General features: G+C 33.8%; 2 protein-coding genes across 6 annotated transcripts in view; both read left to right on the forward strand.

The window, feature by feature from the left end:
* The first annotated feature begins 565 nt into the window (after positions 1-565).
* LOC123692901 (ran-binding protein 3) lies at positions 566-6,416 on the forward strand. Its single transcript, XM_045637762.1, has 6 exons — positions 566-696; positions 1,210-1,332; positions 2,729-3,135; positions 3,837-3,977; positions 5,143-5,382; positions 5,705-6,416. The coding sequence occupies exons 1-6, from the start codon at positions 678-680 to the stop codon at positions 6,101-6,103; spliced, it is 1,329 nt and encodes a 442-aa protein (XP_045493718.1). The 5' UTR covers positions 566-677; the 3' UTR covers positions 6,104-6,416.
* A 1,797-nt stretch (positions 6,417-8,213) lies between these two features.
* The window catches only part of LOC123692895 (putative protein kinase C delta type homolog), a 37,504-nt gene continuing 21,042 nt past the window's right edge, over positions 8,214-24,675 (forward strand). Inside the window, exons 1-6 of one of the 5 annotated variants that reach the window (XM_045637753.1) lie at positions 8,214-8,446; positions 12,472-12,584; positions 13,300-13,501; positions 17,982-18,111; positions 23,062-23,172; positions 24,074-24,145. In XM_045637753.1, coding sequence (XP_045493709.1) covers positions 8,354-8,446; positions 12,472-12,584; positions 13,300-13,501; positions 17,982-18,111; positions 23,062-23,172; positions 24,074-24,145 — 721 coding nt within the window. In that variant the 5' untranslated portion in view covers positions 8,214-8,353. Of the gene's footprint in view, positions 8,447-11,949; positions 12,086-12,471; positions 12,585-13,299; positions 13,502-17,981; positions 18,112-19,501; positions 22,853-23,061; positions 23,173-24,073; positions 24,146-24,675 lie in introns of those variants that run through there. The other 4 variants (XM_045637755.1, XM_045637750.1, XM_045637751.1 and 1 more) reach the window with 4 other exon arrangements.

A 24,675-nucleotide genomic window follows, 5' to 3' on the forward strand; every position in this document is an offset into this window, starting at 1 on the left:
TAAAAAAAAAAAAATATACCGGCCGAATTGATAACCTCCTCCTTTTTTTGAAGTCGGTTAATAACTTATTCATGACGTGTATCATAGAATAATATTCTAACAATATTATTAACATATTTTAATATAACTACACATCGAATTGATAGCTCTATTTTATACAATATATTATACCCCGGTTTATTATATAAAGAAATCTAAAAATGTCGGTGCTCTCACTTGCACACTATCGCAATATCTATAATCTACCTACACCTACAAACGAAAAAACAAGCCGCTCTAAAAGGTTCCTACTTACCACTACTTACCTACGGGCGTTTACAATTTTACAACTAACGCTTTGAACTTACACAAACTTTCACCCTCCTTTAAAAACGGTTTATTTTATTTTGCCACACTCAAATCAGATAATTTAATACGTAATACATAAATGTTATTACTTCAGTTAGATTATCAATTTGTTTGAATTAACAGTAACTGATACGACTACATAATTAATAAAAGTGTTGAATGTGTTGAATACTGTGGTTGAATATCTGATTTAAATGTTGAAAACTGTGGTTGAAAAACATATTATTAATATCCTAGTGAGAGTACCGATAATAATCGGTTTTTTTAAGTTAATTTTAAGTTGATAACGTCACTATTCCGTGCAAGTTTGCTGTTTGCGTCGTGCGACAATGGCAGATGCTAAGCAAGGTATGGTAAAAATCTTTTTAGTTTATTCAGTAGAAGGTAATCGAATAACACTTTTTATATATACTGTTTAATAAAATAACTTGTTTATTTAAAGAATTGAATAAAAGAGTTACATAAAATGTTTCCAAGTATGATTTATAACCACATTTATGTTGACAATGCATTACCTTCGCTTTTTTTTGGAACTTCTACTCATAAATTCAATTTCTGTTTAGTCCTATATTGTTAAAATATCTCATATTTTAAGTGAATGCTTGAATTACAATATCAAAGTGTTCTCGTATGCTCCTGGAAATAATTATTTCCACTTTGAAAGTAATCTAAACATTAACATTTATAGGTACCTGAAATGATAATGACATATCATCGAATGTAATGTAATGTAACGCGATTAAATTGCATTTAAATTCAAACATGTTTTATCTTTAATTATATTAAATATCTGGGTGTTTACAGTTACACCAATTGATATGTAGTCTGAATAAATAAATTTTGTCACTAAAACTATTACAGGAAAACCATCTGAGGATATTTACAATGGCACTCAGTCCCGAATTGTCCTGGCAAAACCTAAATTGGGAGGTTTTGGTGCATCCGGATTTGCTGCTAGTTCTAACAAGGGAAATAATCCTTTTGGTGAGTAAAATTAAAGTTATTAAGTCCTACCATTCGTTACTTGACTTTTCTATTGAGATGGATTATTCTTAATATATATAAATCTCGTGTCACAATGTTTGTCCTCAATGGACTCCTAAACCACTTAACCGATTATAATAATATTCGCACACCATGTGCAGTTCGATCCAACTTGAGAGATAGGATAGTTTAAAACTCAAATCGTTTTAGAGAAAGCGGGCGAAGCCGCGGGTGGTAAGCTAGTATATTATAGATAAATGAAATATGTGTAAATAGATACACAAATGTGTGCTCATAATAAAAAATGCAAGAGGAGAGCCTCTTGGAAAATACTATTGGGAAGCAGGTGATTTATGTTAAAGTCGTGTTTACTAAAGTTGTGTACTTATCGCTTATATTATAAACAAACCGCATATATTATACTGTATAAAATAAGACATAAGCCTAATAAGAAGTATATGTACTAAATCCAGCACAAAATAATTTAGGAACTAGCATGAAGAATCATGTTTTATTTATGTGCAAATTTATAAAAGCAATATTAATCACACATGAGTTGACCAATTTTAAACTTGTGTTTTGTGTTACAAAGCATTAATACATAGGTTTTTATTTTTTACTAACAAATGGATCTGCAATAAATAAACTATAGCAAATTAATGATGAGTATCAAGTATATTTCTGTGATTACTAGGTAGGTATATTGTTTTGAATTTACAATATTGAATGTACATAAAGATCATAACAAAGATATCGGTAAATTCCACCCTTTCAATGTTTATTATGCATGTTTTTGAAAATAATTTGAAGAAAAACCAATGAGTACATTTGTTTATCAAAATGTTAGCATAGTATGTACTCAATGTATATAATAGCTCATTTCTGTATGAAACAAGTATATTATTTTATTTTTAAATCAGTAAAATAAGGAAACAGTATACTTTTTTCTCAAGAGTAGTTTAACAAGTGATACCAACCATGAACCATCTTTATTTATGTTTGTTGTATCTGATATCCTTTCACAATAATTAGTCAACTTGTTTTATTATAGGGAAAAACAAATAACAAATATTGCAAGTTTAAATTTAACAAGCAACATAATCCATACTAATATAATATTATAAATGCGAAAGTAACTCTGTCTGTCTGTCTGTTACTCAATCACGCCTTAACTACTGAACCAATTTGCATGAAATTTGGCATAGAGATATTTTGATACCCGAGAAAGGAAATAGGATAGGTTTTATCCCGGAAATCCCACGGGAACGGGTTTTTCTTTGACTGCGCGGGCAATGCCGTGGGTGGAAAGCTAGTATGATATAAACTTGGCATTGTTTATACTTGTCTTAAATTGTTTAGAATGCATTCAATTTGAACAATACTATCTTCATTCCAGGATCACTCTTACGCCCGTCGCAATTGAAACCTGCCAGTAACCCATTTAGTAAAGTAACCACAGATGATCTCAGCCCTGAAAAGAAAAAAGAGAAAGAAAATGAAGCCGACAGTACTAACGAAACTAGGTTACAAGAAACAGAGGAAGGTGTTGAGACGCCTAAGTTTGTTCCCCTTGGATCTGCTAATGTTACACCTAGGACCAACACAACGGTGCCCGCACCAGTGGGTGCTGCGACGAGCACATCTTCAACCGGATTTGTCTTTGGACAGAATTTAAGTGAACGGGTGGTGATGAAAGAATCTGTGAATAATGGAGATGCAAGTCCCGCAGAACACAGTTCTTCAAATGGCACAGCAAATTTATTGTTCACAACTGCGGCAGCCACAGTTCTGGAAAATCATCAGGTTAGTTTATAATACTGATATTTATAATTTAATATATCCCAGCTTAGCTTAGCTTCTTGAAACATTCAGAACATTTTTATTGGTAAAAAATTGAGAAATTCATGGGCATATTGAAAACTGTCAAATCGGGCCTTTTATTTTGGGATAAGAAGAAAAGATGATGGATGAACTGGACCAATTTAATAGAGACTGCTCTACAATAGTACAAGATCGTGATTCATGGAAGCGCTTTGGGGAGGCCATTGCTCAGCATTGGGACACAACAGGCTAATACAATACACCAATACAACACATTCAATAATTCTTAACACTTATAATCCTTACACAGGCTGAAACAAACAAAGCAAAAATCATTCAAATCCAATCAGTTGTTCTTGAGTAATAAGTATTGTAGTTCAAATACATTTTTTCCTTTTATATAAATAAATAGATATATTTTTGTTAATCTGATTTGTTATAATGTAGCAGCTAGCACTTACTTTATTACTCACTAGCTGCGGTTTCACCCGCATGGCTCCGTCCCTGTTGGTCTTAGTGTAATTATATATATCCTAATAGTCTTCCTCGATAAATGGGCTAACTAAGATTGAAATAATTTTTCAAATCAGACCAGGAGTTATTGAGATAAGTGCGTTCAAACAAACAAACTCTTCAGCTGTATAATATTAGTATAGATTAAACTATATACATTTTCCCAACAGGACGAACCGGGCCCAAGCGAATCTCGAACAGAGAGCCTAGCGGCGGCGGCGGCAGAGTACGAGCGATCGCACGCGCGACCGCCGCCGCCCACCTCCAACTGTACTATGACCGGTGAAGAGGACGAAGTTAATGTATTACAGGTATTTAAAGAATAAATGTATTTTGAGAATTCATTTTCAACTAATTTGAACAAAAAAAAAAATGTATTGCAGGTACTAAAAGATTGTTTAACTTACGTCTTGAGACTTTTCTTACTGATGGCTGTACTACTACTATGCAATTGGATGTATTAAAGCAGTTGTAAAATTGTTAGAACTTCTTTGTCACACTAAGTTTTGATATAGGTTATATTGTTAAATAGTAAATATGTACCTAAAATTTATCCGGACTCATATTATAGCCTACAATTGATTTTGTTGTATCAAAGATAAATATGTCGCCTATTGTGCAATTTATGTATATTTTACTTAATGTTATTTTTTGTTTTGCTATGTACAATTACATATAATGCTTTCATTCATTCATTTATATGTAAAAACTTTAAATGTTGTGATAATGTTAAATTTCAATGGCAATGTTATGAAAAAATTGTAGCTTGAAGTTGTTGTAATATAGGTCATAAATAGTATAAGACAAATTCACCTCGTTATTCACAAATCATGCGCACGCTTCCGTTGACGATTGTGAAATAATCAAAAGTTTGTCCGCGGAGCCGCTCGTCTTGCGTTCGTTGTGCGGTAGTCGTACGTATAAGCTAATAAAATATGTTATCTATTACAAATTTAATATCCCATTTCAACGCAGTGACATATATTTTTATATGATAATGTCACTTAATTAAATGGAAATATAAATGCATTACAAAAACACACGCATGTTTATTATAAATATGTGTGCACCTATGTTTTGCTACAAGTTGAAAAGTATACATATGGAGTACCTTTTATTTTATTCATACCTTTGATGTAACTCATAGTTATCATTTTACTGCAAACCAAATAAGACTATCAAGATGCAATTTTTCAGTAATACTCTGGAAGCGTAAGGTGTGCAAAATATTAAATAAAAAAACGTATGCTCTGTTAATTATTTTTTTGTTATTGTTAACCAATTTAACGCCAAATTGTAAATTATTGTTTTTAACAAAAACCTTTTCCTTTTTTGATTCAAATTTTTTGATATATTAAAAGAACCCAGTCAAAAGTTCAGAGGTAAGAGCGCAAAAAATGAGAATGAACTCATATTTATGGGCTGCTGAAAATAAGATTTTATACTGCCGTTACTGAATAAACGTGTTTTGCGCAGATATCGTGCCGGCTGTTCGCGTGGGAGAGCGGCAGCTGGCGGGAGCGCGGGCGCGGCGTGCTGCGGCTCAACGACGCGGCGTGCGGCGGCGCGCGGCTCGTGGCGCGCGTGGCCGGCTCGCTGCGCGTCGTGCTCAACACCAAGCTGTGGCCCGACATGGTGGTCGAGCGGGCCGGCGCCAAGTCGCTGCGCATCACCGCCGCCGACGCGCAGCTGCAGATCAAGCTGTTCCTCATCATGGTGAGTGACGTCAGCAAGTCACTGCGCATCACCAACTGCGCGGGGCTTCTACAACTGCAGGGACACTGTTCATAATCCACCAGGCAGCAGGCTGGTCAATGGACATTTCATTATTTGTGCAAGAAAAACCATTTCTTAATTTTGCTATTGTGTCCACAGAAAATATTTTATATCATTTTTTTCGAAAATGTTAAGAAGTTTCAAAATGACGTAGTTAACCCATTGAGCCCCGAGCGGCCCGATCGGTCCACGACACAATAGATTTTCTATTGTGTCTGTGATTCTGGGGCCCGAGTAATAATTTTTTGTCATTTCATTCCAGGGAGCACCCGGTGATATAGCACAATTACATAGAGCCCTACTAGCCCGCATCGCGCGGAGTAAACGAATATCAAATAGCAAAGACGACAAAAACCAAAGGCACGACGAAATCGATGTTGATGAAGGCAAATCTGTTGATGATGATGATTACATTCAAGATGACGGACACGATGATGGAAACGATGATGGTCACGACGACGACAGTGATGAAGATGCCGCAAATAAAATAAACCAAGATAAACCAGACGGCAGACTCGAAGCAGACTCTAAAGATAAGACTGAAAATGAAGAAGCCACTGAAAGTGTTGAAGAAAAGGAATCAAAAGCACTAAAACGAAAAGAACCAGTCGAAGACGAAACATCCCCAAAAAGACAATGCCAAGATGTATTGATACAGTGATTTTATTCAAAGTGTATGTGATGCCAACGAGAAAAGAGACAGAATGAGTTCAAAAATTTATGAAGTATTAGGGTACATACTATCAACGGTTAGCGTGATGATTTCTGTAATATTAGGAAAGATATTTAACATTATAAATCTAACTGAGAAAGTGTAATTTTTTTGAAATATAACATTTACTGAAAGTAAAATTGTAATTTTTATTAACACATTCCAAAATTTTGCTGTGTAAATTATTGTGTCCGAGCTGAACACCAAATACTTGTGTACATAATTTTCTCAATAATGATTGAATAAACCTAAAAAGTCTAGATTTATATCTTTTTATTTCCACTAAATCTCTTACAATCTAACACAAGTGTTGTCTACTAACTTTAGGTTACATCTTTGTTAATGGAACAACAACTATAGTCTGTCATTGGCACATATACAAAAACGCCAGTAGACTGAATAATTATAAAATAAAATGTTAATGTTAATTTTGATGGAGGGAGAAAAAATCACTACTCACCACAACACTATATTATAAATATTTACATTAAAAAACAGAAAATTTTCCCTAAACTTTGCCGGCTTCGGTCTCATAAGGGCTATCGCGCAAAAGCAACTTTTGTCTCTGCAAAGATAGAGACAAAAGATGCTCTTGCGCGCTAGCTCTAACAAAATATACCTAAAACAACTATACTACTAGGCTCATAACCACGCTTTTTTTTTTTGCAGCCAAGGGCTGCCTATAATATAATATACTTATAAGCACTTATAAGTATATTATAAAAAGTAAAGAATTACCTAATCATTAAAGGTAATTCTTTACTTAGAGATTTTCTCTGGTTGATAATAATAAATAAACAATTCATTAAAAAATTCATATTTTCTTTTTATTGTTTCTTATAATTTAATGATTGTATTGCAATAAAGTGTAATCCATACTAATATCACAGTATTACAATATTATTTCCTATATTGTAATACTGTGCTAATATTATAAATGCGAAAGTAACTCTGTCTGTCTGTCTGTTACTCAATCACGCCTTAACTACTGAACCAAATTTGGTATAGATATATTTTGATACCCGAGAAAGGACATAGGCTACTTTTTACTCCGGGAAATAGGATAGGTTTTATCCCGGAAATCCCACGGGAACGGGAACTATGCGAGTTTTTCTTTACTGCGCGGGCGAAGCTGCGGGTGGAAAGCTAGTTAATAAATAAATCACTGGATGTCTCAAAAACGTGCTAACACAACAAACATATTTAATTATAATAATATGTACTTAAAGCATTTTCGAAGCAATTATTTCCGTACAATTCCGTCTGGTAAAATGCCAGGTTTGATATACATTTACAGCCATGAATTTACAGATATGCTTACTTTAACGCATTTTAAATGACTTAAATTTGTTGAATACGTATAGATATTTTAATGTTTATAATCATTATATAAATAAAATATTATTAGTAATCTATGTTCCTGTCTTCTTTTATCATAAAGGTGTAAAGTGTTAAGTTTGTTGAACTTCATTAGTATAATATTTATCAATTGGGTAGTGAGATAGACAAATACAATGATAATTAATAAATCAATGGTTAATTACCATTCATTCAAATAGTAATGCTAAATTATATAATGCTATATATTTTAATGTATGTATTTATGTCTTCTATATAAGTATATTTAGATTTATCGTTATTTCCAATTCCTTAAAATTTCAGGTTATAGCACCTACCAATCAATTAAATTGATTTGAATTGAAAACAGTTTCATCAAGATAAAAATAAAGTCAAAATAAAACATCAGTGTAAAAGCGCCTCGTCTAATTTTAATTCAATAAACGCGTCTTTGATGTTTTCTCGCCGCAATGAGTCGAGCGAACGTTTTAAAAACACTTTCCCGATGTTCCGTCGTCTATTGTCGGAATATTTAATGCAATAAACATCGTATTCAACTAAAAATACGTTTTCTATCGTTGATTCGTCTTCAGTATGAATTTATTTTAGTGAATTTGTATGATACTTTTGGAGGGCGAGCGCGGTTGAGTCACGGAATCCGCAGACAATCCAGGAGCTTGCCCCTTCAGTGTTTCGTACGTCGTAAGTGCTGAAAGTCGTGTAAAAAGTTGTATCCGGCCGTGAATAGCGCGCAAGGAATTTCGTTTATAAATACGCGGTTGCGAGAGGAGCGCGGTGTGCGGACGCGGTTCGTCCGTAGTGCGTGTGCGACGTTGACAGCGGCGGCATGCGCGGCCGCCGATGATATTCACGGGCGGGGGTGCGCGCCGCCGCACCTCGCCCGCGCCGCCGCGCCCTCGCCCTCCCGCCTACCAGCGCCTCAATGTAGACAATGTAAGTGGACAGTCTTGGTTTGCAGATGCTACCATGTATCTCTGAATCAAATCCCTTGCTCACCTGCCTGTACTAAATGTTAGGTAGCCAAGAAGCAATACCTAACGTAGAAAAGTACCTACTTACATGAAGTAAACAAACAAAAAAATCTCAATGATCCGCGATTCAAAGTATAAAGTATTTTCAGTTTTCATACGTTTCCCATGTCTAGGTGCTTTCGATAAGTCGACAATCGTGTCTCGATATAAAATAGTCATTCCTAAACTGAGGTCAATATAAATAGATTGCAGATGTTCAATTCCTGTTGTTTTCAACAATGAACGTATTGATCCGATATCCGGTATTCAGAGTCTTATTTATTTAGTTAGTAGGAATGTGTTGTTATACCTACTACGTTACGTTTTTTTTAATATTCATATACATTCATTCATTATTTAATTAGGTACCTATAGATAATAATGAAATATTATCTCTATACAGGGTGTTCCACTATTGGTATACTAAGCGCGAAGAGACTTGTAGTTTTGCAAGAACTGATCACGTAAAAAATACTTAAACAAAAAAAATTGATTGCTAAATTTTTTCCCTAGAATCCATGTTGTATTCTCTAGCTTCACGCAGCCGGCATATACCGCTTCTCTAATGTGAGCATTTTGTCTATGAAAAAATAATCTTAAACGATAGCTCACGTGCTGGTGGCAAAGTTGGGCGGGTATGTTTTGGGTGTACACATAGAGTTTTAAGAATTCATCTATTTGAAAAAAAATGGGTCAGGAATTTTATAAGTACTTTTTACGCACTCAGCGTATGCAAACCTATAACCATACCTAAAACCTATAACCTCCTTTGAGCTTAGTATACCAACAGTGGGAGTTGGGACACCCTGTATATAAAAATGATCCCTATTTCCCTTGGTCACGACATCACATGTGAACGGCTGAAACGATTTGATAATTCTTGTTCTTTAACGTTGGGAGAAGGATCTTATGAAAGAAAACCTCTAGAAACTTGCGTAAAAAATGAAGGAAATTCGAAAACTTAATGGGCCTTATCGCGGGTTTTACTATTTGCGCGAAGGCGGATAACGTCTGTCAGGTCAGCTCGTAACTATCAACTATATCTATACATATAATAAATCTGTAGAAGGGTCAATTCTGTACATTGAAAATATTGAAAATATAAATAGCAGGGGGTGTTACTGGATCGATACCAAGCCCAAATATGTGATTAAAAAAATTTTTGTCTGTCTGTCTGTCTGTCTGTCTGTCTGTCTGTATGTGAAGGCATCACGTGAAAACTAACGGTTCGATTTCGATGAAACTTGGTATAATTATACCTTATTATCCTGGGAGTAAAATAGGATACTTTTTATCCCGGAAAAATACGTAGAAAAAAAATAAATCTAAATTTTTCTTAATTTTTTCCGCGCGGAAAGAGTCGCGGGCGGAAGCTAGTAAGTAATAATTTTGAGTGACCAAGGAACCTTAAATACCTAGTTATATTTATTTTCCAATAGTGCCTAGGTCTCATATGCATAGTTCTTGAGCATAATTCATTAACAAAATATTCTTCATAGAAAGGGTAAGTTTAGATTAATTAAGATGGGAATTTTATTAATTTAGTATAATCATAGATTGAAAAATATTTGGGATAATGCTTCTGAACGAAGATATCTATAGTAGATATGTTTTATCCTGGAAATCCCACGGGAACGGGAACTATCCGGGTTTTTCTTTGAAAACGCGGGCGAGGCCGCAGTTTGAAAGCTAGTTTTAAATAAAGTCCAAACAGACATTTTCAAGATAAAAAAATTATATAAAATTAAATCGATTGCACATAAAAAACAACTAGCATGCATGCCAATAATTATTGAAAAAACACTAGCCTGGTCTATGGTCCTATAATATCTAAACTTATCTAAAGACTTGATAAATCACTATTTGACAAAGTTTTGCGTTGATAAACCACTATGAAAGGCTCTCGTACGCAACATCATTTAACAAATAACAAGGTAGTCTCTAGGTTTGTTTATATATATTTTAGTTTATATATATTTATTTATATGCGTGAAGTTATTATAAACACATTTAATTTTATGATAGACCTGTCGGACGCTGTCATTTGTAACTGAATAAATCTTAGAGCTAGCGTTACACAGGAAGTAAGTGTAAGCACAAGGTTACAGAGCTAGCGCGCAAGAGCAACTTTGGTCTCCGCAACTATTTCGTCTCTCCCATCAACTCTATGGGGTAGTAAGAAAGTGCGCGCAAGTAGCGACGCAACTCCTTGTGTTGATAATTAATGAAGTTGCATATGTATTTAAAGACTTTAAATTAAAGTAACTATGTACTTAGTAACTTTTTAAAAGACATCGCGTTATATGAACGCATGCCTAGAATTGCATATTCTGGTACTGAATTTTGATTATTTACAAACATTTTTAAAATTTGAACTGTATTTGTTATTAGAGCAAGTAAAAACCACCAGGCAACATCATATGATTAACTAGCCGCACTCGTTTGAGAAGTTTTGAGTTTTGAGTTTGTGCGAAAGAAAGTAAAATAAACAGACAATTAATTACTACATTGCGTTTCTGATTACAATATTATGTTAGATTTTAGAGGTATATGTTGAGGTGTATAGTTGTGTAATAAATTATTTACTATTCATCCAAAACTAAACTTACATTTATTTATGAAAGAAACATGAGAATTTTCCGATATTTTCCAAGGTAAAGCAAACGCAGAACGTATATGTATCTTTATACTCCGTGACTGATATTCAACAGGATTAAATCTGGTGAAATGTAAAACGTTCAAATAAGAGCGAAGGTTGAGTGGCGTAGTATCGAGTAAATGCATGGATATAAATAGAGAGCACTAACCGCGTGCGCGCCTTAAACGTTTGAACTTTGATGTAACTACACACGATGTGGTAGACCTTTTATTCCTTGTTGTGCACAAACTGTGTAATGAGGAACACGTAAAAACTGCATAGTTAGATATGTAGTAAAAGTAGTACCAATTAGAAAATTAAATGTTAAATGCGAACGTACGTATAGGCAAATAGGTAACGGTCTTCAGGTAGCCCAAGTTTACTTGTTACGACCATGTTAACTTAGGTTAGATTCGATCGAACTTAACTTTCAAAAATTTCTCCCATTTTAAAAGCTATGGTTTTTTTCGTTGATCGTTACAGCTGGGAACGCCAATCCGTCTAACACTACGTCTTTACGTCAATTCAACATAAAGTACAACTAGAACAGGAAAAATACGTACCTAGTAGTTAAAATTCATGAATGACTAAATTATTGCTGATGAATCATATTGCCAATCTCTCTAATGAGACGACTTCGAGCAATGACACAAACATGCGTCGATATTGGCTCTACGTTGCCCAAGAAAATCGTTTTCACGATCGAATACATGCCAAAAAATCTTCAAAAAAGACCTTGAACGGTACGAACTTGCGGTTTTACAGCAGCATATTGCCCGCTTTTGTAGCTTTAGCTACAGGGCGCTAAAATAATAAAAAAACAATAAACATGGTGTAAAGTATAGAAACGGCTTGCGGCACCCTAGTTCGATTGGCGATGTGTCAAGATATTTGGGAACCTCATTGATGTCGTTTTTGTTTCGGGTATGTTTACTAATAATAATGTTTTTGTTATCACGTTGTTCATGCAAGCGCCCGGGCATGTGCAAGCGAGGAGAGTATGTAATGATTGTGATTAAAATTGCATATTGCTTTTGAAGCTTTATGAATGCAATGCATAAAGAAGATGTAGGTACCTACATGTACATTCACATGATTCCGAACTGAAAATGAATTTATTTGTATTGTGTAGGTGTCTTATCGCAACGTTCTGTAGAACATTAAAAAAAAGAAAAATTAATAAAAGAGGAAAACGAATGCATAAAATAATAGAATAAGGACTAATACAAATATACGTTTATTCAGATAATTTGTATGTTCATTCATTCATAGTTTATTAAAATGAAAACTGTATTTGCTTGTGTTTCCAGTGGGCGTCGGGTGGCCGGAACCGCGCGAGGCCTGGCGAAGTCGGCAGCGGAGATGTGCGCTGCTCCCGCGGCAAGCGCATCACGCAACGACGCGGCGCTATCAAACATCATAAGTATGTTATTATTTAATTATAGACAAATAATATGACACTAAATTAATAATAGTATTTAAAAACAATGAGGCGCGCCAGGTGCCTTACGAGTTTCAAGGCATATGATAATTATACGATAATCATAAAAATATTTTACCTCGGAAGCGTGCGCCTACATCAAAAATGGGCTGACTGATGATGATAAAATAATGATATTTTATCATCATCAGTAGTCCTAGTCCTAGTCGTTGCATTTTACTATAGAGTGAACGTCTCTGTTTGCTATTTGGTATATATTGAAGTTCTCGAAATAATATTACCACTAGCAAATCTTTAAAATCGAATGCTCGCAGTTACCTGGTATATTCTAATTTGAGTTTAGTTTTCATATTTACATACCTACATGTATTTCACGTATAGATATTAAGCGCTATACTAATAAAAGCACGAGTTAAAATAATTCCTTCGAACAAACTGAGAACACTCGGATTATGAAGCGAAACCAATGCTTCCATAGACATAAAATATTATACCTACGTATTTGTTGCTCGTGTTTGCGATTATTCCTTGGTTTCTACTCATATATTTTTAGGTTTATTCTCGGATTTATTGTTTTTTTTAAACATTCACGTTTTGGCTCACTCGAGTTCTATTTTCCTTCTGCAAATTATCGCATTTTAGCTCATACAGAGAATTCGAAATTTCGTTACTAATATATTTTTATCTATCTTTGCAGGGTCCACGAAGTTCAGGGGCATCGTTTCGTCGCGAAGTTTTTCAGGCAGCCGACGTTCTGCGCGTTCTGCAAAGAGTTCCTGTGGGGTTTCGGCAAGCAGGGCTACCGGTGCGTCGCCTGCCAGACGGCTGTGCACAAGCGGTGCCATGACAAACTGCTCGGCAAATGTCCTGGCTCGACCGCACAATCTGATGCTACTGTGGTACCTACATATTTACTTTACCGATACGAAAATAGACTAATGTAAAAAAAAATATTATAAATTAGAAATATTATGGTGTTTATTATTATTGATAAGGTAAAAATATCGGGATATTCTGTAAATAAATGTAATAAATTCTAAATTAACGTAGCTGTAACCGTAGGTACTTGATTTGCAATTGTCGACTGCAAAAAAAGAATATTAGGTATATTAATCGATTAATACAAGGCATACATTTTCATATTATATAGTTACCCTAAAATCAACAGATTATATTAATCAAAATTGGGTACTTATCTACTTATATCATTTGTGCAAAGGTTATTAGCGCTACGTACGTAGTATGTAGAGCCTCTACGAATGTAGAGTCTAGTGTCTACATCCGTAATCTTTGTACAATTCGTTGAAAATAATTGTAGACAAAAGATATCCTAGTAATTTATACCTGTTATATAATATTCGTACCATATCATTACCGTACCATTATTAAGTTGATTTATCTAAAGTCTTCGATGTTTTTTAATAAATTGGATGGTAAGGTGTAAAATGTACTTACGAGACTTTCAAACAACTTACAACTAATTTAGCTGAAGATATGCATAGATTTTATTAGATAGGGCATGATTAATATTGAAAGCGTAATGTTATTTTTATTAGGTTACGATGCAGCCAACATCAGCAATATCCTGAATAATAGAATAATAAAATCAATAATTCTTAGTTATTTAGCAGAAACAATAGAATATAAATAAATCGTTTATTTGCAAGTAAACATGGTATACATAATAAAATCTAATTCATAGTCAATATCTTAGTTAGTTAGTGATACCTTAGTGTTAGTGACCTTTTTGCTCGTTACCTTTTACCGTGGTTGCCTGGTAGAGATCACTACTTAGTGATAAGGCCGCCAAGTTTATTTGTACTCTGTTTTTAGCTGTAATTCTAAGGTATTCCATTTGTACAACTAATTAAAAGTTAAATAAATAAAATAAGCTCTAACTCATTTATAGTAATTAGTGAGTGAACAAGCAGAGGCGTCGCTAGAAGATAATTATTGTAAACTAGCTTCCGCCCGCGACTCCGTCCGCGCGCGGGTCTTCGCGTGGATGGTTTATTTCTCCATTTTGAGTAACTCTGATAATGACATCTTATAAATATCTATTGGACCCAAATACGGCTAGGCCTATATTAATACGCAACGTGTGTTCGCGGTTCTACAGAACAACGTCTATGGATAAAACTGAAAAATTAAGTTTATTTTTTTTATACGTATTTTTCCAGGATAAAAAGTATCCTATGAAATGAAATGAAATGAAATGATTTATTTTGCAAGAAATGTGGAAGATTTACAGATGTTACATAATTCATTGTTCAGCACAAATCGCCAGTTGATTGGCATGCAAAAATTAACAATAGAATGTCAATGTCTTACTACATAAATATCATTTTTATAATAATTATATATGTCAACTATTATGTACCCTTTTTCACTTACAATTTTTACAATTATATGTCCATTACTACAAATACAATTTAATTTATATAAATAAGTAATTACAATATTATAATATTATGTCATTATTTTGATTTTTGAAAAAATTCTTTTAAGTTATAATAACATTTTTCAATTAGCCAGGCTTTTAAACGCTTTTAAAAAATATTAAATGGCAATTCCCTCAAAGATTTGGGAATTTCATTGAATATATTTATACACATAACAGATGCATTTTTTTGGTGTAAGGCCGTACGGCATTTAGGCATCAGCAGCCTTGTAGGGTCTCTATTGCCAAGTTGATATCCCTCTTTTGCAGATCTAAACAAATCCTTATGTTTCTTAGTAAAAATACAAGATTCCACAACAAGGTACAAACCAGTTAATGTTAATAGTTTGCATTTTTTGAAGAGTGGTCGGCAAGAGTCCATTGGGGACGCATTACAAAGAGCCATAGCACATTTCTTTTGTCCAATAAAGACACTCTTTACTTTCGTTGAGTTTCCCCAAAACAGTATACCATACCCTATGACCATACCTTAGCACCTATTTTACGCCCAGGATAATAAGGTATAATTATACCAAGTTTCATCGAAATCGAACCGTTAGTTTTCACGTGATGTCTTCACATACAGACAGACAGACAGACAGACAGACAAAAAAATTTTTAATCACATATTTGGGTTTGGTATCGATCCAGTAACACCCCCTGCTATTTATTTTTTCAATATTTTCAATGTACAGAATTGACCCTTCTACAGATTTATTATATGTAATATAGATTTACTTTTCACGTTATTCAAAAAAGATTTTCAATCCACCGTGCACCTACATATATTTTTATACGTTTGTAAGGGATGTATTGTATTGTGTCAATGAACCGATACGATTTTGACGAAGAAAAATTATTTCTTTTATCTTGCGTAAAACAAATAAAACACCTGTTAGTTAAAATGAAGCACCGATTTCGATTCCAATTTATTTTTTGCTTTTTGAAGGCGGTATATACGAGTGTAAGAACTGTTAAAGAAACAAAAAATAAAATCGGGTTAATTCAATTCAGAATGTTAAACAAATTTTGTGATAAATAGTGTATTTTGGTACAAATTTTTACTTCACACTACATTTTTTAAACAAATTCCGTTTATCAAGTCACATATGTGTTTCATTTTTTATAATTTTCTTTGGTAACTTTACGTTGGTTTTAGAAATTACATAAAGTTAACGGATACATTAAAAAGCATTTTCAATATATTTTCACAGATACCTAAAATCGCAATCATTGAAATATACATGAATATTAGTTTATTTTGCTTACTATTTTATTTTTCGTTTCATATACATCGTGAATTATCATAATAATTCATGCGAGGCGTTGAAAAAAAAATATATCTATACATACGTAAATAATATGTTTATGTAAAAAAACCGGCCAAGTGCGCGTCGGACTCGCGCACGACGGGTCCTGTACTATGGGGACCCCCCTTAATATTTTTTTTTTTATTTTCCTTACCCTTTCGGTACGGAACCCTAAAAAAACATGGTCTTATTCAGTAGGCCTATTAAGAAATACAAACAATTATTATTCTATATCTATTTTATTGTACAGGATATAATAAATATCCTGTAGTAAAAAAATTATATGTTCTGTAAGTCATTAGAATTTTTTAATAATAATAATAATAAGGGCGTAGGGATGTGACGACCCCATCGCCCACGGTTGGAATATCTATTGTCTACGTGACAGTAGATATTCCACCCGTGCAATCAGTCACCCCGCAGGACACCTTGTGGCGGGGTGTCGGGGAGTAGCGACCCCGCGGGAACCGAGTGCTCCCGGGGGAGGCCCCTGTCTTCATCTCCGGCTTGCCTTCACCGGCCGGTCGGAGTGAAGCCTGACGAGGACAGGACCCCCACCTCTGGCTTGCCTTAACCGGCCGGCCAGAGTGGAGTCGCGAGAGCTTTTAGCTCGAAGGGTGGATGCGAAGCGTAAGTGGCGAGTGGGCACGTGATGCTGGACCCTCAGGGAGCGCGTGATCGGAGTTTAAAGTCCAGGGACGCCTCTCCACCCTTAGCTGCTCACAATATGTTGCCCCCTTGTCGCACTATTGCAGCGGCTTATTTCGGGGGCCCATACAGTGAGAGGGCGAGTCACCACCTGCCAACATATTTTTACTTTCTTTTAGTAGAAAGGCAGGTGCCATAGTTTCCCATAGTCCCCAGTACCAGTCCATTTAGCATCCCAATCCATAGCCCAATTATTAAATTTCCATACCCTGCAATAGTCCCACATCGGCCGCGGACTGCCTAGGGCTGTATTTCTATAGTGCAGTCATGGGCAGGCTGCGGCTGGTGTCCCACAACACATTAAAATTCTCGAAAGGGCCTCTGCGTGTTGGATCCGTGTCCCCACGTAAGCCTTCCAAAGATCCGGGTACCGTCCTTCTGGTGGTACCCGAGTATTATGGAAATGAGAAACATAATAATAATAAATTCTTTATTTCAGAGTAACAAAGACCCAAAATTAAATAGAAATAACAATTAAAATTAAAATACGCAATAAAATTAAATCTAGAAATACAAATTATAAAATTGACATGTCACAAAATAATAAATATAATATAATTAATATTTGTTTACTTTCTATAAGTATGTTTCTTTGTTATTCTTCACAAAAATTGAAGGAAAAGAACTTATTCATATAACCAAATTTTCTAATTCAATTAATTTAGAAATATTTATACATATGTATTATGTACACATCATTTGTGTAAGCAGGTATAAAGCGCTACGTACGTAGGCTCTACGAACTGTGTCTACGAATGTAGAACCTACATCCGTACCTACTCTATACAATTCGTTGAAAGTAATAATATGAGACAATACAAATTCTAGATACTATGTAAATCATACATGCTATGCTAATATTCGTATTATTTTTAAGTTGCTTTTTGATATTATTGTACTTACAGAAGTTCTTTGTTCCAGTACCTGAGAGAAAGATTTAAAGTGGACGTCCCGCATAGATTCCGTCCTCATCAGTTTATGTCACCAACATTCTGCGATCATTGTGGAGCTCTTTTATACGGATTCTTTAAGCAAGGACTTAAATGTGAAGGTAATTATTTATGTCTATACTTATATTTTAAAGAATAAAGTTTGTATATATGTTAGTTTGTGACGTTCTAGAGGGTAACCTCGGGATCGACTGAAGCGATTTTAAAAATCATTTTACCTACCCTATATTTTATTTCGTTGCTATCCCTGGTCAAACTGGGTGAAACAGAGACGATTGGTTAGTATGATATTATAATAATGAACCTAGAAATTTTTTCAAAGTAAATAAATTTAAAAAATTGAGCGATTACTGATTTTGCGACCATGCAAATTTTGATTTTAATGAATTAGAACAATATACAGCTGATTTACAATAAACTATAATATTGTTTCGTTATTGTAATACACATGACTATCTCCGTCGAAACTATAGGTATATTGTGCTATAGGTTATGAAAATATATGATGCTGTCTAAATCTAGAATGTGAGAAGTGGGCAATAATAATAATAAGAACAAGATAGAACTCCCTCTACGAACTTCCACAAATAAAGACTGAAGAAAACTTATATTTCCACAATTTTATATTGCAAATACTTCCTACTCAATTTGCTAGATTTTTAACCCTCTTTCATATTATTTAATTGTGTTATATTTGAATTTTATCTTTAAATCTTATTGTGCTTAATGTTTTGCATTGCTTTAGCTTTGGCTACATTCATTTATTCATATAATTATTCAAGAAATCGATAAATAAATAATAAATATACATAGATCTTTCGATAAAAATTATTATATGGAAATTCAATATTCATCTTGCATGCATGCATCGTGATTGCATGTTCTTCGTCGTATAGTATAGAACTATAGAGGTATAGAATAGTATTATATCATCTGTGTCTGCGGTATTATGATTATGATTAAGTATGTTGGATGTGTGGTATGATTTTACAATCTAACTAAACATGGAATTACTTAATTGTCTTAAAGGATAAAATATTTCAAAATATGTTTGAAACTTTTCATAGGTATCTAAAAAATATATGAATATTTTTCAAATCATAAATCGTCACACCGTCATATTAGATGTTAGTTTAGTCTTTCTTACGAAAACGCTACGTCACTTTTATTAGGTACTTTAATCTTTATTGTTAGGTATTACGCTTATAAACTATTTTAATGAGAGTCACAATTATTGTTATGTAATTTGGAAACATTGACCATTAAATAATAGGAAGGTACTTAATACATAATCATTTTTGCACAAATTAAAAATATTTTCTAAATAACACCTCATGAATCATACAAACAATGTACCAAATAATTGAGGTACATACATATTATTTTCGTAAAAATTCTATTATTGTCATGTAAACGTCATCCATCAATCACCTGGGCCGTGCCACGGTATTGTTGGGTGGGCGGATCGCACCTGATGCGCAGGCGTCGCGCGGAGAGCTGTCCCGCGCCAGTCTGCGTCGCGCGCTCGAGTCGAATCACCGAGCCCGTGCGCTCGGATATCCCGCGATAAAATGCCGCTCTTTTCGGAGCACATCACAAACATGTATTACAGTGGTACTCCGTCATATAGTTCTCCCTACAGTTATAGCGGATCGCCGTATGGATCTTCGTACAGTGCATCATACTTGAACTCCGGTGGGAATTATTCAAACCATTCTTCACTTAGTCCTTATACGAGAACCTTGTCATCGCGTTATTTATTAGGAAGTGGCAGGACATATTCGCCTATATTAAGTACAATCTCAGAAAAAGGGACATCGAGTCCTGTTAGAATAAACAGTCCTAGAAGGACTCCCTTAACAAGTAGGACTTATATACCTAGTTATACTTCTAGGCCTGTCAATATAAACACTGCGGATATTGATGTGTCACGTGAAAAATATCGCAATAAAGCTAGGAGTGCAAATATAACGACAGAATCACAACGGCTAAGCTCTCCAATAAATACTGCAAAAGAATCGTCGTCTAACGTTGCTGATAAGCCTGATACAGGCGTTGATTCTTCTCCAGGTACTCCTCCACAAAGATCAACAATAAAACGTGACCGCCCTGTCATAAGATTACATACAGTAAAGAGAAAAGATAGAGATTCGCCTCGAAAACCTATTGATACTTCAACCGTTGTAAATTCTTCAGACGAAACAACAGATAAAGACAAACTTGAGCCGTTGAAATGGCGAGAAAGGTTAGCTGACGATTTAGCTTTTAAAAATAAAAAAGAAAAGAAAACTATCGGAGAGAAGTTAGTTGAAAAATTTACTCTCAAAGATAAAGATGATAATGATGTGGAAAATAATGCAATGGATATCTCAAAAGACAATATTACTGATATTGATCTTAAACCAGCTTCAGTACAAATAAGTGCAAACGACACACCAAGTGATAATATGAAATTGGGTAGACGTTGTTCTATGGAATTATTAGCGGAGCAAGCTACACTATTGGATTCTTTAATAAGGAGAGAGAATTTAAGTACTGCTACTTTAGATTTAAGTAAAATTGGCACCGAAAATATTGAAGAAAAAGTAAACAAGGCAATAGATAACAAAAAGAGAAAATTTATCCATCAACCAAACCCACTTACAACCACCAAGTCAGACCATTCTTTACTATCTCAACGTAGTTCAAAAAGAAAGAGTTTAAGAAAGTCGACATCTGGTGAAAATATTCGCAAACTGGACTGTATTTCGGAAACTCTCCCATTACCTATCACTGAAAACGTTATAAAGAGCGACGAAAGCAAGACTTTAACTGAAAACAAAATTAAAAAAACAAAATTGAAACAGAAAATTACAACCAGTGTGGAAATTTCGCCACCAGCTAGTCCTTTAAAGTTTGTTGTTGAAAATGTTACTGTAGAAGAAAAACCTGTTCCAAAAAAGAAAGATATTATATTCAGTGCTGTGATAGAAGATGTTAATGTAAATATCAAACCCAAAAAAGCTACTTCAAATGCAGTTGATACAGGGCATCGAAAAAGTGTAAAAATAAAACTGAAATCTGATCAGAATAATGAAACTTCAGACATTATCGCTTCACCTGAGCCAGACGATGGTAATTTTTGGGGTAAAATAGGAAAACGAGAAACGGTCTATTTAACGAATAGAAAAAAGGATCTGGATAAAGCAAAAGAAGAAAAAAAGCGATCATTTTGTTGGTTCCCTGAAGACAATGAAAGTGAATTAAAGGATAGGAGTGATAATATCATTTCCAGTCAGAGCGATAGTCAACTAAATATTAAAACTAAAAATGAAAATCACGATGTTTTAAACAAAGCAGATGGTAAAAAACCTAATGAGTGCAAAATTCAGGAAGATCAGCAATCAGTGAAAGAGATCCCTATCGTAGAAAACATTGATGCAAAGATTAGTGAAACTAAGAATATGCCAAATCCTGAAGAACAACAAATAATAATGAATCAAACAAATGCAAATGAGTTTGAAATAAAGGATCGAGAAATGAAGAATAATTGTGATTCAATTATTGATTCAGTATTAAATATTAATGAACCTTCAGATCTACCGCAAACCAAAGGCGAAATACCAGAAAATGACACTAAAAAAATAAAAATTGTTAAGAAATTTCCGGGTACTAAAGAAAATGTAGATAAAGAAAGTCCTGAAAAAAGTATTTCAAGTTTACCTAATAAAGGGGGGAATGATAAAAATGATATCAAAAAGAAAAATATTAAAAACAAATCTTTACCTAAAAGTGACAAATTTTTACCAAAATCGACATCGACACCAACAATACCCAGTAGTAGTATAAATAAAAACGATATCTCGACCCTTAAGGTTGAAAAAACTGATTCTGCTACGGAAAATGGAAAAAAAGGAAAAGATCTAACAATTAATCATGATTTAATCCAATCTACCCCGGAACGAAAAGTAGATACAAGTATCAAAAAAGAAGAGTCCCCAAAAGAAGATATTAAGAATGATCAAAACATACAAAATAGTTCCAATACAACACAGGAAATTATTGAAGTTCCTAAGATTGAATCTAAAACTATATCAGAAGAAGTTAAAAATATAAAGGACAATTCGGCCTTAAAAGTTGAAACGTCTGTTCCTGTATTACAAAATGAGTTACTCTCTACGGGATCTGATAATATCACATGTGAAAAAGATAGTGAAATACCCCCAAACATTACACATAATACAAGCAATAAAGAGGTAATAACAACACTTCCTGAAAACAATTCAACAAACGAATATAAAACAAATGAGGTAGATTTACTTCCTTTAAATGATAATACACTTGAAGAAACAAAAGAATTGCGAACAGAGGAGAATGAAAGTATTATAACTAAAAATAAAGATAATGATTTATCAAATAACAGTATAAAACAAAAAGACATTCCGCATATTAACCCTGAGTTAAGATTATCACAAAAAGAGAAAACTGATAATATTAAGACTGACATAGAAAAAGAGAAAGAAAATAAACGTGAAAGTGTTAAAAGACCTATTCCAAATGCCGGTATTAACTTATTCCTTCCTAAAAAGCCCGTAAAAGATGTTCCTGCTCTAAAACCGCTTATAGCGACACCGCGACCGCTTCAAAAGAAACCTCCTCAAGTAATTCGTTCAAGTAGTTCCTCAGAAACATCATCTACTGAAGATTCTTCTGATGAAGATGAAGACGATTCTAGCGAAAGTTCAAATGACTTTTATGAGTGTGAAAATAACGCTGACGGTAGAACTTCGACTGGTTCAAACGACTCAGGATTCGATTCATCGGCGCCTACGTCTCCATCCGGATTCAGTTATGCTAGAAAAGGTAAAGAAATATACTTTTCAATTCTAATTTTATCACAGACACATTCAATATTGACGTCAACTCGTAGAATATCAGACCATAAATGTAAATAAATTCGCAACAAAAAATGCCTAAACGCACGATTGCTTATGCATGGCCTGGCCTCGGAGCTCTGTCGTAGCAAATGGTTACGCATTTCCCGTGGTAGCAAAGTAAACCCTTTGTTATAGACTGCGATGTAAATTGTCATCGAAAATGTGAAAAATTGACGGCGAATTTGTGTGGAGTCAATCAGCGCCTATTAGTAGAGGCTTTGGCGTCGCGAACGGCATCAAAACGAGGTGGGTTTGTATAATTTGTTTTTATAATTTGATCGAGTAGGTATTTGAATTTAGCTCATATAAAGCGTTAATCTTGTAATGTACATTTGTTTTTGTTGTTAAATGTTAGTAAGCGTGGGTGTACACGAAACCAGATTCTGGATTCAAGCCAATCATTTGCTCACCTGTACCTACACGATTATTACCACCGATAGATGTGGTAATTAACAAACAATTGTAATATAACATAAAGAATTTATAATTGCTTATGTGTAGTGGGCGATGATCTTACCTACAAGCTTATGTAAGACGCATAAAGTATAAAATATACAATACAGCTAACAATTATTTTCAAAATAAAAAAAAATTGTAGACTTGAGCAGATTAATACATATTTTATTTTATCTATTTTTAAGAAGAAACAAAGAATTAATAAGATTAACATTGCAATTTTTTATTATAAAAATAACAATATATATACAATAGAATTTCTTATATTCTTCTTCCATTTAATCGAAAAGTTTTCTACCAGAACTTTTATGACGTTATTTTTGGCCAGACGTAAAACGTAATGTATTTTTATAATCCAAATAGCCTACTGTACATTGCCAATGTTTAAACTTTGCTAATAAGCCGTTATTTGCAAATTTTCATAAATAAAAAAAGCAATGAAAATGTACAAAATAAAATAACTTTTTTTATATGAATAAAAAATATAAGTACATAAGTAATTTTTTCTTATTATCTTAGAAAATAATAAAAAAAGCTATACCTACTTTACTGAAAATATTTTGTAGCATTAAAAAAAAAACTTTAATAACTATAAGTCACACTTTTTTATTAATTTAGTGTAATTTAGTGTATATTTATGAACATGTGCCGATCGAACACATGCAGTCGTTTTTATCGAAACTATGTACAGGTGCGGACCACCCCAGCACGTCCACAAATGCAGTACAAAATAATAACTCGGACATCGTCCAACAAGAGCTCGGTGAGCTATTTTATCATACTAGAAATTTAAAATATCTATTTTCCTCTATTTATTTTAATTTCAATATACAGGGTGTAATCGTTAAGTGTGCACAGGCGATTATTCCGTAACTATTACAGATATCAAAAAACTTTAAACTGATATCGAAAGTATTTAACCTAATGAGTAAAATGGCCATAATAAATTTTTAAAAATAAAACAATAAATATCTAAAAAATTAACTTGAAACCCTCCCATACATTTAGTATGAGATACGAATATCCCATGTACATGGGTTGATCCAAAAGTAATGATAATCAATATTAAACAAGGTCATTACAGTTATAATAATTATGTAGTTCTCTAGATAGTCTTCTAACTAGAAAATATACTTCAATATTTTTTTTCCTAAACTTAAAAAAAAAAACTTTGACTTCATCCACAAAAACCCCTCCACACGGCCATCACTTCGCTGTCGTCTTAAAATAATTTATTGCTAAGAAAGTGTTTCTTGTGCCGAGGAAAGAGATAAAAGTAAATAGGAGCTAGAT

The sequence above is a fragment of the Colias croceus genome, chromosome 6 (genome assembly GCF_905220415.1).
Source record: "Colias croceus chromosome 6, ilColCroc2.1".
NCBI lineage: Eukaryota > Metazoa > Arthropoda > Insecta > Lepidoptera > Pieridae > Colias > Colias croceus.

What these genes read in the sequence shown, in the direction of transcription:
- LOC123692901 (XM_045637762.1), top strand. An exon ending in ACGAAGTTAATGTATTACAG is followed by an intron (nt 3,978 to 5,142) that starts GTATTTAAAGAA and finishes TGTTTTGCGCAG; the next exon opens with ATATCGTGCCGGCTGTTCGC. An exon ending in TCAAGCTGTTCCTCATCATG is followed by an intron (nt 5,383 to 5,704) that starts GTGAGTGACGTC and finishes ATTTCATTCCAG; the next exon opens with GGAGCACCCGGTGATATAGC.